Here is an 18,145-nt window from a genome sequence, read left to right as displayed (position 1 = left end):
AAACAGCCAAGCAAAGGCTCACAGTCACAACCTTGGCTAACTGCTTGAAAAGGTATGCCAGACATGTAGACTCCAGGAGAATATACCAGATGTTCTCCACTGAACTATCCAAGGTGTACTCTCAGTGGCAGGGGGAACACAGACACTGACTCAATCAAGGAAACTACAGTAATCCCTCTCTTATCGCGGGTGTTACGTTCCAGGACCACCCGCAATAAGTGAAAATCCACGAGGTAGGGATGCTATATTTATTTTAATACTTATACGTTATTTTAGTAGTTATACACTATTTTAAGTTTTTATAAACCCTCCCCACACACTTATACACCAAATATATACATTACTGTACAACACGTACTACGCATGTGAAGAACAAGTACTGTAAAAACCCGCAAAATAGCAAAAATACCACAATAAATATTTTACACTAATATTGATTGAAAACCTGTGAACCGCGAAGTAGTGAGGGATTACTGTATCTCCAACAGATTTGTTATATTAGTTTTGCGATTTCAGCTGCATAATTTATTGGTTTACACAATGTGCACCCATAAAAATTTACACAGAAGAAAATAAATTACTTGAATTGATAATTTTGATCAATGGGTCAAACACAGAAAGTGTCTTTGTCATTCTAACCTATAAAACTCTTTTTACAAACATACATACAAGCATACATACATAAAAACATTTCTAAAGGTTGAGATGAGAACGGGTTATTCCTGTTAGATGGTTTCCTGCCTTTTCCGTCTCTGAGACTGAAACTGGCTGAACAAGCTTTTGCATGAACAGAGTCTGTAGGACATCATGGAGGCAGGTGTAGTTCTTCTGCTGCTGTTCTCATTATTGGGGATTGCTTCAAGTCTCAGCTTTTATGGAGACAGCATAAGTTTTGTGCCTCTGCAGAAGAAAACGGATGGGACATTTAAGGTAATAGAATTTGATTATGTATGCTGAAGCTTTCATTATATTCTGTCAGTGTTCAGATTTATCATAATTGATAATAAATATCTGTAAAAGGGGCAATATAAATCACAACATTGAAGAAAAACAGAATAGTTAATTGACTGTAATAATGCAGATTTTTTAAAATTTTGGCATATCAGATTAATAGCCAGTCCCATTTTTTACTTAAGGAACCATACAAGCATGTAGCCAATTCTTAAGAAGTCTCAACGACATGCAAAACATTTGCATACAATCCATACTGCCTAATGTCAAAGACAAGATATAAGCTCACTTCCTTTTTGGCTTCTTTTTCATCAAATTTGATAAATTTTGTGGGCAAATGCTTCTGGAAACCAGAATAACTTTTGTGAGGTTGCTCTGAAGATCATATATACCAAGTTTAGTTAAAATCTGACAAAATCTGTGACCCATGAAAAATTAGTTTCACTTTGAGTTCAGTTCCTGTTTGGCAACTTTTCATCAATTTTCATTATCTCTGACTGGCAAGCACTTTGGAATTTTTTTAATTTTATCTCAGTCATTTTTGATGAACACTGGACAAACTTTGTGATCTGTGAAAATTTTGTAAAGGATTTCTATAAAATCCAGTATGGCAGAAAGTCCAATATGGCTGTGGTGAACTCGGCTACGTGGAGGTGTTAAATGGATTAGTTCTTATATAGCGCTTTCTACTCTAGTTGAGCACTCAAAGCATTTTATACAAACACGTCTGCATTTACTATTCACACAGGCACTTTTTTCTACATTAAAGTGCTTTCTGTCTAACATTCAAACACATTCACGTGCCAATGGATACATCGGGATCAACTTGGGGTTCAATATCTTGCCCAAGAATACTTTGGCATGCAGACTGGAGTAGCTGGAAATCTTACCACCAACCTTCCACTTAGTAGATGATATGCTCTACCTCCTGAGCCACAGCCACTCCCTACATCTAAGGATTCATACATATAAGGTATCTTAATTTCAAAAATCTGTCACAGGGGTCACAAGTTGTGGTTGGAAATCCAAGTGGCACATAACTTGGTGAAAATGATGAGACTATCCCGAGAAATTGTGCCAAATTTCACAACTTTTGGCCAGATGGTTCTGTGGGCTGTAACTTATATTTGTGTAATGTCTTGACCCAGACATTTCTGTGGGCCTAAAAAAATTACTGGCTAACACAGATGTTATAGTTTGGGTCAGATTTAGCCATCAAAAGGTGAACAGATGTCTGTGTGCCCTCCAGCTGACCCAGCTAAAACACTGAACCAATTATACAGGAACTATAAGGTATGGTAAATGGACTAGTTCTTATATAGTGCTTTTCTACTCAGATATGAGCACTCAAAGCGCTTACACAATAAAGGAACGATTTCTCATCTGGTTTTTCCATGTGCATTAATAAGAATTACGAGTAGTTTCTCAAATCCTCCAGGTGACCTTTTATCACAGACAGAATGGCAGAAGTAACTGTCAAGATCAGTCATCCTTCGCATGTGAGAGTGGTGTATGTACAAGCTTTGACAAGTCGAGTGTCCTGCAAACAGACCAGGACAACACAGGCCAAGGGCTCTGGTGCCAGTCTGAAGGAAACACAACAGCAACCGTCCTAACAAATAAAACCTCCTTTTTTCTGAGGTAAGTCACAGTCACAGTGAGACAGCTTGCTTGTTTGTCTTTTGCTAATTAAATAATAACTGCATTTGGGGTGCAGGTAGAATGAAACTCTGGTGCATCTCATAGATTGAAGAGAAAACTATATTTAGACTTAACAAGCATTATCTAGCATAACCTAAAAATGAAGAAGTTGAGAAATGTAAGTGTTTACACCTTTGTTGACTTACTGAAAGTGTAAAGTAAGTTCTGTAACTATTTTCATTCAATTGGACTCCAAAGGGTCAACTTAGAGGGTGACAATAAAATTCTTTAGTGTATATTTTATAAAAGATTTTATATGCATTTAATTCTAAAAGCTAAGATTATGGGGTGGCTGTAGCTCAGGAGATAGAGCGGGTCACCTACTAATTGGAAAGTTGGTGGTTTGACTCCTGGCTACTCAAGTCTGCATGCCAAAGTGTCTTTGGGCAAGATACTGAACCCCAAGTTGCTCTCTGATGGATTCATTGGAGTGTGAATGGACTGAACTTCACGTGATCATATTTGAAAATTAAACTATAAAAAGTTTATCCTTTTAGCACCTTAAAACTTGGAACAGTTATTTTCCCCAAAGAAATGTGAGTCACAGTGTTTACAGTGTAACAGTGCAGCTATGACATGAAATCTGAAGGCTTGTTTTATTGTTTTATTGCAAATAGCTAAACAAAGTTGTATGTTATTACAAAAACTAAACATCATATAAGAAAAATAAAATATTCTTTACTTTTCAAGACTTCACAATAAAGTTACATCTGACTTTACAGCTAGAAAAGACTAATAATGTATGACAGAAAAAAATTAATTTAAATTCAGTGTAGCTGAAAGAGCTGGAATAATGAAAAAAAAAAACCTGATGAATGAATTCACCCATTCACACAAAAATTCATAAAAGCATTTTTTTTTTCTATATCTAAGTGCTTTCTAGCTGACATTTGTGCACACATTCATCCTCCGATGAATACCTCAGGTGCAACTCAGGGTTCAACATCTTGCCCAAGGATACTTTGGCATGCAGACCGGAGCAGCCAGGAACCAAACTGCCAACTTTCCGATTAGTAGATTGTCTGCTCTACCTCCTGAACCACAGTCACCCCAAAAAAGATAATGAATTTGGGAATGTGGACACTTTTAGTGGAAATTTGGGAATGATATGGAGTTAATTTTGCCTTCTTTAAAATTTAAAAAGAGTTAAATTGGTGGCTCAGATATCTCTTAGGCAAAGTTCTGCTCAGAAGCATTTTGATTTGAGGACAGCTGTGGTTAAGGAGGCAGAGTCAGCCATTACTGACATTTGAACTGATGTTGAGGTGGCTGTGGCTCAGGTGGGAAGCAGGTCCTCTACCCATCACAAGGTTGATGTGTTGATCCCCGGCTCCTCCAGTCCATGTGTCGAAGTATCACTGGGCAAGATATTGAACCCTGAGTTGCCCCCGACTCATGTATTGGAGTGTGAATGTTAGATAAAAGTGCTTAAGTATAGATAAAAGCACTGTATTTGTGATTGGGTGAAAGAGATTTGTAGTAGAAAGTGCTCTGAGTGATATCATGAATCAATCTGAGATCTGATGAGTTCTGCGATAGTGTTGTACAAAAACAAAGTATTAGGCTAAATTAGACATTCTAATTTGTTGTGCAGCTTTTTTTAATCTTTACATCTAAAAACTGATCTCCATTAACAGAGGCTGAAAATGAAAGTATGAATATGAAAGTACTTTTTAACACAGCTGGGCCTAAGTACATACCACACACACACTACATTCTCCAGAACACAGTATCTATCAATCTTATTTTGAGAAGTGACATTTAGCTTCTTGCTCCTCTATGCTGGCTGATTGTCACTGACACGCTTGAACAGAATGCAGACAGTGCTGCATTTGGAATGTTTTTAGTATCACAACTGGAATGTTTTTGCTGGAATGACAAACCAGCCTTTGGTGAGAAACATCAGGGTGTGAACAAATAAGAGAACAAAGCACAGAGACAGTACATGAAGTTATCTGTAGCATTAAAATTATAAATGGACAGGCACTTATATAGCACCTTTCTGCTCAATTTAAGCTCTCAGCACTTTCTACTACATGTCTCATTCACCCAGTTTTACACACACAGCACTTTTATCTATAACTAGACACTTATCTAATGTTCATGGGGGGGGGGGGGGCACTTGGGGTTCAGCATCTTGCCCAAGGATAGTTTGACATAGACAGGAGGAGAAAGCCACCAAGCTTGTGGTTGGTAGATGACCTGCGCTGCCACCTGAGCCACATTCATTCTGTACCATTGCCTCATATCTTAGAAACGCCAACAAACCATAAATAAATGCAGATCTGTCTTTTAGTGACTTGTGCATTAGTGAGCATCTTGTTCAAACACTCACAAGGCTGGGTGGGGGGCCAGAAGCACAAATCAGGAAGATTTCTTTATCCAAGACACAGACAGATGGGAGAGCAAACAACAGGCAGAGAGGCATAAATACAGACCAGGATAACATGACAAGATGGAACAGCTGAGAAGCTCAGGTGAACAGAATTAGAGTTACAAAACCCCCTACCTGCAAGGTCTAGGGGTCACAGATATTCTGGGAAAACACAAACTGAGTCTCATGTGCACTTAATTTATTCACAATATTTATAATCAACTTAATATCATCAAAACAAAAAGGGAGGAAAACTCAAACGTCAGGTTCTCCAAGGCCAAAATAAACAAAAACCTCCCATTCATCCTAGAAACAAAAAGCAGAGCTACGCTAAAAGGTAAAAACAAAATAGAATACGATGCTCCCCAGCCGGCCACAAAACAGGAAAAAAAAGGTGCACAAATGAAAAATAACTCCATCACAATAAAACAAAAAACAGCAGAACCAACAAAACAAAAAACAAGAAGTAGCACAGGGGTACCTAATCAGTGCCGCGCCTCTGTTATTGATCATGTCATATGCACAGCTGTTAAATACAGAAAAAAGCAACTAGAGAAATAATTTCCACACATCGCTGTGGCGCCCCCCCTCGTGCGGCGCCCCTATGCATTGCATATAGTGCATACCCCCTTTTTGCGCCACTGCAGCAACCACACACATCTAAGTCAAATAGCAGTGACCACTTGCTGCTGGAGCCATATATGCAGTCTCCCAAACTACAATGCTGTTCAGCTATGGCAATCGTGTAGAAAGACCTTGAGCAGAGAGGGAGGGTGGGAGGAGAGCAGCGCTCTTTCTAGAAGAGGCCAAGAGGTCAGTGGCAGTAACAGTCAGCCTAACAAGACAAGGTGAAGCAAAATTGAGCACGATACACATGAAACAAAGGACTGGAAAAACAAAGCAGGAAGTTTGTATACAGGAAAACAGAAACACAGACTAGACAGGGGAGTGCTTTATATGTGGACCTGGTGTATATTTTTTCACTCCTTAGATTGTTGGTTATTGTGATGAAAATCATTATGAATAATAAAATGTTTCACTTCTTTTTTAGGGACTCCGGCTGCTGCTGGGTGCCTAATGTTGAAGGAAAAACCAACTGGACAACACACACTGAACTGGACCTGGGAACTCGATCTGATACACACTCCCTCAACAGCTGTCCCGTAACAGCAACAGTATCTTATTTGCGGTACAAACCTTTTTTTTTTTTTTTTGCCACATGCAACTTTGACAATCTTTTGTGTTCTTAAAAAATAACAGTTTTTCCAAATAAATCAAACATAAAACCATAATCCTGAAAACAATATCACATGAAATGTTAATATCACATGAAAATTTGTTGTTAAATTACTGTGATACATACTAATATATGATGCCTGTTCATGCAGGGTGCCTCAGAACTGTTTTTCAAGGATACATATTCTGGCATATGATCCAGATGGAGATGAAGTGAAATGCCGCTTCGCTGCATCTAATCCCACAAACTTCACTCTAGATGAGGTAATCCAATCCTTTATATTGTGACATAAAGACCCTACAATAATACAGTCTAACTCACTAAATTTAGGGATGTATAGGTCATCCATTGATCAGAATGCTGACGGTTTGATCTGGCCAAATGCAAAACTCAGTTCTTAAAATGCTAAGAATAACGTGAATGACTGAGCGAATGTGGCTTCTACTGTGAAAAGTCTTTGAGTAGCCAGGAAGACTACAAGAGTACTATTATGAATACCATTTATCATTTAATTTTATGCAACCTCTCCTTGTGTTGTTAAAACTGTTCTGGCTCTTTAGAGAAAGGATATGAGACCCCAAAGGGTTTCAATTAGTGTCTGACACTGGATGCTGTGAGCAGATACTTTGGGTCCTGTTGGGCTTGTTGTGGCACATTTCATCGCTCAGTAAGAGTTGGTGTTTGTGTCCTTGTTACAAATTTACAAAAAACCCATACCAGAATTCCACCCATTAAAAAAGATAATAATAAATTAGACGACCTTTGGCCAATTTTGTCCATCAGGGTTATCTTCTCGTACACCACTAGACTAATAATCCCCAAATCATTTGCATGCATCCAACACTTGAAAAGAGAAGGAGAGAAAAAATATTTAAACAAGAAAAACAATCTACCTTTTCAACTGGAAATCTAAAAAGATTATTGCTATGTTTTTCAGGTCTTTTTTTTTAAATCACAAGATCAACTATATTAGTATGTCTTTGCATTTATTATAAGCCTGTTTTTATACATTAAGAAACTGAACAGAGCAGGGACCGAAAGCAACACTCAAATATCAGTTAGCAGAAATAGAAAATAGATTTATTTGTGAGAACTAGGTAAATGGTAAAAGGGGAAAAGGAAAGGAAAAAAGAAAAGAAAACTGCTGATTATCAGATATAGTCAGAAGACTGCTAAAATACAAAACACATGGACACTTTGAAGTACTGGCATGACGTTAGGAGTGAGAATCTGAGTGTTACTGTGCTGCACATACACTGAGAGACTAATGAGCAGGGGAGGAATGGGTGAGCAGGAAACACAGGAGATCAGGTGATGCAGCATGCAGGAGTGGCTGGAACTCAGTGAATGAAATGAACAAAATCAAAAGCAAAACTGTGACAGTGTAACTATGTTCAGAATCCTGTCTTTAGCTCTCATGTTCAAATGTAAACGGACTAGTTCTTACATAGTGCTTTTCTACTCTGCTTTATACAGCTTTCAATTACTAAGCTCACTACTGAGAGAGAAAACAGCATCAGTATCATATCCATTTGTGCTTCACATCCTTTTAGACTGCATGCACACTGACAAGTACAGGTGACATTCAAACTGGAATCCATGTTTTTGAGCTGATGATAGAGGACTTCTCCACAAAAAACATCACTTTGACCTACTCAGATGGAACATCAGTGTTTCAAAAGGCCTACAACATGAGCTCACCCCCTCTCTGCAAAGTAAAACTACAGTTCTCTGTGGAGGGTAAGTCATTCAAAAGTATGTAGTCAATCTGATTGGCTGACTGACACAAACATGCTGAATGTCTCATCCCGTATGTCTCCCTCTCAGCCTCCCTGCCTCTTGTGAACATTAGAACAGTGGGCTACAAGTTGTTTTGGTCTTAATCTAGATGTTGGGTGTCAAAGAAGCCACAGGACCCACATCCTCTTGATGTAACTCCTTTCTCTGGAGTTACATACATAGTAGCAATTCAACAGTTACCTATTCTTGTCTTTTGTCCACTTATGCTGTATCCTTGTTCCAGTAGCCATGTTCTCATTAGTATGTCCTGGTTATTCAACACCTGATGCAAACCTGTTAATCTTGGTGTGTTTAAGAAGAACAACACACTGTCCATACCTGAGCCCTTAGAAACTGCCAAAGAATCACAGCCTTGTCTAACCCCTTGAAGAGGTATACCAAAGAGATAGAAGCCAGTAGAATAAACCAGATCTTCTCCACTGAGCCATCCAAGCTGTACTCTCAGTGGCAGAGCTCATGGGAGAAGCATCAGTAACCATCACAGAGGCAGACATCCAAGAAAGAGTCTCAAATATGAAGAGTTGGACATGCCCTATGTCGCACCTACTGGCTAAAGAATCTAACTGCACATCATAAGTAGTTGGTAGCACAAATGAACCAGCTGCTATAATGGCTAAGATGCACCCAGAATGGCTGACCGAAGGCTGGACAGTCCTGATTCCCAAAGATAACAGAAGGGACTGGTCCGATCCAACTACAATCAATAACCTGCCTCAGTACAACATGGAAGCTCCTGTCAGGCTCCATAGCAGCTAAGCTGAACAGGTACATGGCTCAATACATGAGCAGGACCCAGAAAGGAATGGACAGAAATACCAGAGGAGCAAAAACACCAGCTACTGGTAGATAGAGCAGTCACTTAAAACTGTAACACCAGACTGCCCAACCTGTGCACTGTCTGGACAAGAAAATCCTGTCTCAATGCCTCACATGGATCCAGGAATGCCTAGAGCTGTACAAGATCAACAGGACCCTAAGTGCCTTCATCAGGAGCTCGAAGTGGATGTGGAAAACAACACTAGAGACCAACTTCAAGCCAACTGCATAAGTTACAAGAATGGGATTTATCAAGGAGATGCTCTGTCTCCACTGCTGTTCTGCATAAGTCTGAATCCCCTCAGCCAGATCATTAACATGAACTGGCTACAGATACTGACTACAAAATCTCACAAACATCAGTCACCTCCTCTACAGGGATGGCATCAAGCTGTACGTGAACAAGACACTATTTCACTGATCCACAACTGTAGGATCTACAACAACAACATGTCATTCAGACTGGAGAAGTGTAGTCAGCTGGTAACTAAGAGAGGGAAGGTAGTCAGAACTGAGGGGATTGCACTACCAGAAGGCAACATTGTAGACATTGAGGACAGCTACAAGTACCATGGAGTCCCATTGGCAAATGGGATCCATGAAGAAGCTGCTAGGAAAGCTGCAACCACCAAGTACCTGCAGAGAGCAAGCCAAGTCCTGAGAAGGCAGCTGAACAATTAACACCTACGCCCTGCTGGTAATCAGATACCCTGCTGGGATAATAAGCTGGTCAAAGGAGGAGATATAATCCACTGGCATCAAGACAAGAAAGGTTCTTATCATGCATGGAGGTTTTCATCACAAGTCCCAGCACCCTCAGACTGTGTGCTAAGCAGAAGGAAAGAGAACAAGGCCTATTGAGTCTCAAAACCACCATCCAGGATGAAACAACAATACTCAAGCAGCAGAAACCAGAGAAAGAAGAGAAAGAAATGCCTACTGTATTCTGACCTTTTATCTGAAAATACCAACAACAAGTCTAATCTAACAAATATTCTAGCTGTTCGAGGAATCTAATATGTTGACATTTCCATCTGAAATGTAGTAAAGTAGATATAAGTTTACTATAAAACAGTAATATTCAAGGCAAAGTTAGACTTTGACATAAATAACCTCTGAAAAAGACAGGTGAAAGTCTGATCTTTTTCCTCTTCTTGATGCTGACAAAAACAAGAACAATTGATAAGGAAAGACACACTTGACAGCAAAGTTTGGCTGAGTTACTGAATATTACAATTTAAGCTATAAACCACCACCTTGTAGATAGTCTCACAGTCTCTGAAATGATGACTGACCAACCAGATCAAACTCAAAGAGGCTATTGTATGAAAATGTAAACGTTTTTCCACCTTGATAATCTATGTTTGTGTTTTAGTCCTTCTGCCAATACCAAACTGTGACGCCGGTTTTGTCCAGCCCAAATTCCTGTACAGAACCCCTTTGCATGGTGATATTCTTCATGCCACTGTGGGTCAGACATTCCAGCTTTATGCTCAAGCACAAGCTCAAGATGCCAGGTGTTTATTTCTTACAGCTGTTAATTATGGCACTAGCTTTCTCAAAGAATTTACTCAGAGAATTACTTTTTACTTTTTTTAATCTTTATGTAATGTTTATTCATTTCCCTGAAGCATCTTCGACTTCCAGGTCAGTGGTCCCGAGAACATGACCAAAGTGTTTAAAGATGATGCACTGGGGAAAGCAGAAGTCACTCTGAGCTGGACACCACAGTACACTGACCTGTACAGAAGTGTCCCAGTCTGCTTTACTGCAGAGACAAATCACACGTGAGTGCTTTTGTGTACATGTATAATCATGCAAAAAAAAAAAAAAGTACACCCGCTGTCAATTCTAAGGTTTTACATTATATTTTACTGTATATTTTAGCAGTCAGGTGCTCATAAATCATCACAGTAAAATTAGAAAAAAATGAACAATTATGACTTATTTGGAAGGACTGCCAAGATAAAGCTTCTTCTCCCTTCTCCCTAAGCTGTGCTACTATGAATATAGTAGCACAGCTTAGGTTTGCAAAGTTGCATCTGATCAAGCCATAAGACTTCTGGAACAAAGTCCTGCCGACAGATGAGCCCAAAGTGGAGATGTGAAGCCATAATGAACAGTGCTACAATTTTCTAAACCCAAATACAATCATAGCAACCATCAAGCATGGTCAAATAGAGCTGATGGTTTTGGCTGGTTTTGCAGCCACAGGACCTGGACACCTTGTAGTCATAGACTCAACCATGAACTCTTCTGTGTACCAAAGTATTCTAGAATCAAGCGTGGCACTGTCTTTCAGACAGCTAAAGCTTGGTGAAAGCTGGGTGATGTAACAAGACAATGGTCCTAGGCACACCAACAAATCTACAACAGAATAGCTAAAGGATTGGTAAATGATAAATGGACTAGTTCTTATATAGTGCTTTTCTACTCTGTCTGAGCACTCAAAGTGTTGGCCCAGTCAAAATCCAGACCTCAACTCAACTGAAATGCTGTGGTGGGACCTTAAGAGAGCTGGACCTAAATGAACACCTCAATGAACTGAAGCAACCAAAGATGATTCAATTCAATTCAATTTTATTTATATAGCGCCAAATCACAACAAACAGTCGCCTCAAGCTGCTTTGTATTGTAGGTAAAGACCCTACAATAATACAGAGAAAACCCAACAGTCAAAACGACCCCCTATGAGCAACAGTGGGAAGAAAAAACTCCCTTTTAACAGGAAGAAACCTCCAGCAGAACCAGGCTCAGGGAGGGGGGGTCATCTGAGCTGGGCTGAGGGGAGAGAAAAAAAAGACATGCTGTGGAAGAGAGCCAGAGATTAATATCAATTAATGATTAAATGCAGAGTGGAGTATAAACAAAGTAAATAAGGTGAATGAAAAGAAACAGTGCATTATGTGAACCCCCCAGTGATGAGTGGCCCAAAACTCCTCCATAACAATTACTGATAAAGACCAATAAAGATTTTAAGAAAATAATTACTTCAAGTCAAGGCTGCTAAAGATGGTCTTGCAAGCTACTGAATAATAGGGTGTACTTAATTTTCCACACACCCCTTCTGCCTTTTGCTTTGTTTATGTTAAATAATGATAAGGTGTAATATGTTATGTGCTGTTGTTCGTCTTAGGATGCATTCATCTATTTTTTTAAATTAAAAAAAGTATTCATCTAATTTTAAAACCTTGAAAGAACCAAATCATAAAACCTTAGAATCGACAGATGGTATATTTTCATGTTGCCATGACCCTGTACTGGAAAAATACACATTATAATTTCCTGCTCACTCAGTTAAAAAGTCAAATTTGTTCTCTCGTATGTTATTTTCTCCTTTTTGTCTCTTGAAATGAACCAATGAGTAAATGAAAATGAAACAAGAAAAATAAGAAAAACTGAAATAAGAAAAGTAAGTCTTTGTGGGTAGTTCTGCAACTTACACTACCGCCAGCCTCCTTTGCCTTTTTATGTGCTGCCTTTGACAATCAAAAAAAAAAAAGTCCTCTATTTTCAGACCATTTATTGTGAAAAAAAAAAACTTTTTACACTGTGGATCAATGGAGCCATTACACATTTTGCTGTGAGACTGATTGTTGGCAGTTGCTTATGTTAAAATGATCATTTAGCTTTCTTTTTCCATATTTGCACTGAAGTATTTCATTCTTTCTTTCTTTCTTCATCATTAAGCCAATCAGAGATGAGGTGTGTTGTTGTCTTGGTGACCCAAGCATCTACTACACAAGGTTTGTAAATCATCTGTTATCTATCTTGAAACAAATGAGCAATAACTGAGACTATAATAGCAACTGCACAAAACACTACTGGCCATTTCTTCAAACACTTATGGTTGCATTTTGTATCTCTCCCTTTTTTTAAACCATAAAACCTTATAAAGTCATAAAGTGCTCTCTCTTTCTCTAAAAAACAAAGCAAAACAAATCTTTAGAAAGTTCTTTTCTTTTGTGTCTGTCTATTAAATACGCGAATCTTTAAATTTGTTTGTTTGTATTTCCTTATACCCCAGTTCCAAAAAGGTTGGGACATTGAGTTAAAATCTAAAGATAGATATAAAGATAAACTCAACTTTATTATCATTGCTCAGTACAAGTACAAATCAATGAAATCACTTAGCATCTACAAGGAGTGCAAATGGGAGCACTGCGCAAAGTTGTACGAGTGCAAATATGAAAACTGTGCACTTACAGACAGAGTGCAAAAACTAAAATGTATTGTGCAATTATGAATAAAGTGCAGGTGGATAGTGCAATTATAACAGAGTGTGATAAATATGATGTAGATGTGCTAAATAAGAATATATATTTATGTTCTATGGACATATATAATAATAAGAATAAATATATAGAATCATGAGTTATAATATTTACAATGTCCAGTGAACAGAATGTAAGGTTAGTCCAGTGTGTGTAATGTGGGTAGTAGTTGTCCTGATGTAGTGGGTAGTTATGAGTGAATTGAGGACTTCAGTAATGTAACAGATAATGGGAAACAGCTATTCCTGAACCGAGTGGTTCTGGCACGGGTGCTCCTGTATCTCCTCCCAGAGGGCAGGAGGTTATACAGTGTGTGACTTGGGTGTGAAGAGTCCCTGATGATGCTGTGTGCTCTCTGCAAACAGCGTTGGTGGTGAAGGTCGCTGATGGCACGTAATTGTGCACCTATGATGCACTGAGTGGTTTTAACCACCTTTTGAAAGGCCTTCCTTTCAGCCACAGTGGAGCTTCCATAACACTCAGAACTGTGCAGCGGTATCTATGTAGAAGGGTAGATGGACTTTCAGTCAAGTATGATAAAATGGAAAAATATCCAAAAAATTATGCATTTTGCACTTGTTTTTGTTGCACTAAAATGTTCTTAAAGTATAATCTATTCTAAGTACACAGTACACATTGCTGACATTTTTCAGAGTTTTTATATGCATTTACGTTTACATTTTTGTTTTCAATTCAGTTTAGTGTTTAATATTTTTACTGTCAATTTAAATGAGTTTGAAATGTCTTTTAAATATTTTAATAAAGATGTTAAATTGACATCTCAGTTTCATTAAAGACATGCTCCAAAAACCTCTTCCTGTCAGTTCTCTTGACAAATCGACATAAAGTTACAAAAATAAACCCAAAGACATTTCCTGTACACTTCTGTTTTACGTAGATTTGTAACTAACTGAAACACAATATTGTTTCATTAGGTTTCAGTTATTTAAGTCTTGTTTAGTCAAATTTTCATTTTTATTTGTCATTTATTTCACATTTAGTCATAGCTTTTATTTTGGTTTAAATTGACTATTACAACATTAAAACTATTTATTTACTATAACTATTAATACATGAACTCAAATGTACTCCTGATATGTTTTCTTTTTATGATAGCATTTTTTCTGATTTAACAGTTACGATAGTGTAATGATTAATAGTTTAATAAAGTTTAACATTTTTACATGTATGTCTTGCAGTGTTTTTTTGTCTGCACGAGTTTGAGTACAAATTTGTAGTAGTAGTATGAAAACATAGTACATTCCTAGTAGGTAGCTAACATAGATTCTGATTTACAGGCAAAGTGACTGTTCAGTGTTCACCCAATAAGATGACGGTGGCTGTTGAAAAAGCTTCCATCGCTGGCATTGATGAGAACTTCCTCAAACTGAGCGATCCGTCATGCTCTCTGACCTCCAACAGCACTCACATCATGGGGGCAATGTCGTTCAGCACCTGTGGGACAAAAGTTGAGGTGTGGAAAAACATTTACATTTTTATGCAAATCAAAGTTTGCTGGTTTTTTTCTCTGATGAAATGCAAACATTGATTGTGTAAAATCAGCCTATTATACATAGCGAAGAGAAGAACACTGTCTCCACCGGTGATCAATAATTTTGTAGTCAGTGACCTCACAATTAGTGTTATCCTCACAACCACTAATGGGTTTTCTTTTATTTGTCTTAAATATAGGAGAAAGGCGATTTTATCATTTTCAAGAATGGGATCAACTCCTTTGAGCTGGCTAATGAGGTTATAACTCGAAGAAGGACAGTTAAGATCAATTTCTCGTGCCAGTTTCCCAAAGCCATCAGCATCTCCAATTACTACAATCTCCAGAATGCTGACTACATCTTCACTGAGTCCAGCTTTGGCAGCTTTGGCTACACGTTTGAGATTTTCCGCAACAGCAACTTTACAAATAAAGTAGAAGCCAGTGCTTATCCAGTACAAGTCAATCTGCTGCAGACTATTTTCATGGGCATTCATGCTAGTGCAGACTTACCAAATGTGACTTTGTTTGTTGAATCATGCAAAGCCACTCCTGATAACAACCCTGAAAACACCCTCTCATACTACATCATCAGGAATGGGTAAGCACTGACGATTTCTGCATGGGTAAATTTGTTGCTTAAATTATGTTCCTTTGAACTAAATTGTATTTTGAATGATATTTCAAGGAGAGTATATTTTAGCTAAAAAAAAAAAAATCAAGGATATCAAGGATACTTGTTCTGCCTTATCTATCATATGGAATGTTTCTTGAAATGGAGTGACAGTAGGAAAACAACAACATAAATTATAAGAAGCGTATTTGTGAACTGTCATCTCTCATTTACATTGTGTACTGCAAGTAACCTACAACTCCTTTCAGGTGTCTAGAAGATAAGACAGTAGTGGTTTACCCATCTGATCAAACTATATTCAACTTTGGAGTTCAAGCCTTTAAATTTACTGGAAACTATGACCAGGTAACTTTGAATAATACCAAATACAAACTTTTAACAGACGTTAGGCGATCTTGATATCGCTGCATTTCAGGTGTTTATTATCTATATTCTTAAGTGGGGAAAAACTTTTTTTTTAAATGATTTTGAGGCAAAATCAGCAAACCTTTAAAATCTTTTGTTTTATTGTTTTGATACATTTTGACTGATAATTACTGCATATACACAGTGGTGACCATTGCAATTAAGCACTTAGAGACATTTCAAGATGGCAGACCTGTGGCTAGACTTGCTTCTCTAAGGACTTTGTTGAATACTGGTTAATCAAAAGTCTTTACCCTACCACATTACAGGTGTACATCACTTGCTCTGTCATCCTGTGTGAGTCAGGGAGTCCCTTTTCCAGATGTGCTCAGGGATGTCTGAAAGATCCATCACGCAGACGCAGGCGAGACCTGAGCAGTGAGACGGTTAGCCACTACATTACCCAGGGTCCTCTGCAGTTTGTTGGGCAGCCTGTTCCCAGTGCAGCTAAGGACAGTCAAGATGTTCTGATGGACAGGAGTGGCATACCTGCAGCAGGTTTATATATCACTCATCAACCTACCTCCTTGCCTGCTTCTCTGCCTGTTTACTGGCTTGCCAACTTGTCTAACTACCATGAATTGATATCTTTCAGTGAGTCCTCAACCAGCTTCTCCAGACACCAAATCAGCTCTCGAAAGTTGGGAAATCAAGAACCTCTTCAGCTCCAACATCTCCACTGTGGTCTTTGCCAGTGCCTTCTTAGTATCGGTGGTGCTGTTGGCTGTTGTGATTCATCACAAGAAGAGAAAACAAAAAGCAGAAGAATGCAATGTTCTCATCGTTTCAGAATGGGAGAACTAAATGAAGGTGTCTCCGTTTTCTCACCCTTTTGCTTGTTTTATTTTCTCAAATGATCACTTTCTTCTTTAGTTGGACATAGTCTGATCTAGTGAGTATCTTCTAAAGTTAACATTGAATTCATGTACTCCACTTCCATGGCCACAGGTGTATAACATCAAGCAGAAAGCAAGGACCATAAAGACATGTGAGCAAGTTTGGTGTGGAAGAACATGACTGGTCTGCAGAGACTGCAAGTCAGAGTCAGTCTAACATCAGTGTCTGAGCTCACAAATGTGCTTCTGGAAGAATAGTCAAAAATTCCAATAAACACACTCAAAGTTTGTGAAGAGCCTTCCCAGAAAAATTGAAGTTGTTATAGCTACAATGGGTGGAGCAGCTTTATATTAAATCTATTGATTAAGAATGGGATGTCACCCAAGTTCATATGTGCGTGAAGACAGATGAGCAACTACAGTATAGGATATCTTTGGTGGGATAGTAACATGGAGAGGAAAAGGATTAATTTAGAAGATACTCACTTGATCTGAATCACACTGCTAATATTTTTGGAATGTGGGCAGGTGGTACAGCCAGAATGCAGTTTGGAAGGTGGTTTCACCAAGTGGGAGAAACACAGAAAGCTGGTGGATGGTGGGATTTGAAAAACACACTTGCTTAACTATTTTTCAGTGTTTTTGTCTTCTTCTTTTTTTTTCCAAGGATGATAAATCTGTGTTAGTTGTCATTGTGGTTTAGGACTCCAGGCAAAATGATGAGTTCTGACAGAGGTTGCAAGTCAACATCACTAATATCTTTGCACTTAGCAACTCAAAGGCTTTAAAGTAATATGAACCAATACTGAGATGAAGTCCATTGTCCACAGGTGTGGAAAAAAACGATTTTCTTTTCTGACAAAAAACTATTTATAACAATTCATGACCTACAGTTCAAAGCTCATCTAACTGGCACCAGGTCAGTGAGAACTTCAAAACAGCATTTCCTTCAGTTCAGTTTTGCTGGGGGGTTTTTTAATGCTCCTTATGTGATCAGCTTCTAGGAAATAGGTTCCCAGCAATTAAACTGCTTGCATCTCAGTCCTTTGACAACTCAACTATATCAATTTTTGTCCTTTGTAGGAGCTTTGTTCATACACTTTTATTTTCTTAAATTTTCTTTTTACAAACTATTCTTGGTTTAGGAAGATATAGTTTTAGGTTATCAATGGTTTTTACTTGTTGTTGTTATTTTATTTAGCTTTGATTCACTTCAATGTAGACATATTTTCCATAAGTTAAAACACAGAGAGTAATATCAGTCTCAGATTCTGTTTTAAGAGGTGGTGGCCTTACAAAAGTCCAAAAACATGTATCCCAATAGCTTTTTCAAGAAAATTATATACACCAAGGATGGAGTGGAACTCAACCCCAACATATCAATGTCTGTAATGTTTTAAACTCTAATTCTGTAATTTAAATGGGATTTATTTAAAATAAAGGAAATGCATGGTATATTAAAATTTCTTTACTTCCTTTTACTTTTTGGATTTTTGTTGGAGAACAACACTCGAGGCCAACTTCAAGTCAACTGCCCAAGTTACCATCAAATTAATTAAAAAAAAAGTGCCGGATTTACCACGGAGATGCTCTGTCCCCACTGCTACTCTGCACAGGCCCTCAGC

The 18,145-nt window shown here is 38.2% G+C and overlaps 1 protein-coding gene across 1 annotated transcript; it reads left to right on the top strand.

Annotated features, from left to right (window-relative positions):
• Window positions 1-793: 793 nt before the first annotated feature.
• On the top strand, window positions 794-17,966 carry LOC115776464 (uncharacterized). Its single transcript, XM_030724179.1, has 13 exons — window positions 794-930; window positions 2,390-2,592; window positions 6,078-6,215; window positions 6,415-6,526; window positions 7,817-8,003; window positions 10,255-10,396; window positions 10,511-10,666; window positions 12,570-12,625; window positions 14,452-14,627; window positions 14,846-15,246; window positions 15,528-15,624; window positions 15,954-16,182; window positions 16,280-17,966. Exons 1-13 carry the CDS (start codon window positions 808-810, stop codon window positions 16,486-16,488), a joined length of 2,229 nt encoding a protein of 742 aa, XP_030580039.1. The 5' UTR covers window positions 794-807; the 3' UTR covers window positions 16,489-17,966.
• Window positions 17,967-18,145: the final 179 nt, after the last annotated feature.

This window comes from Archocentrus centrarchus, unplaced genomic scaffold, assembly GCF_007364275.1.
Source record: "Archocentrus centrarchus isolate MPI-CPG fArcCen1 unplaced genomic scaffold, fArcCen1 scaffold_32_ctg1, whole genome shotgun sequence".
Lineage (NCBI taxonomy): Eukaryota > Metazoa > Chordata > Actinopteri > Cichliformes > Cichlidae > Archocentrus > Archocentrus centrarchus.
Note: the sequence above shows the minus strand (reverse complement) of the source record. Positions and strands in the feature narration are given on the sequence as shown.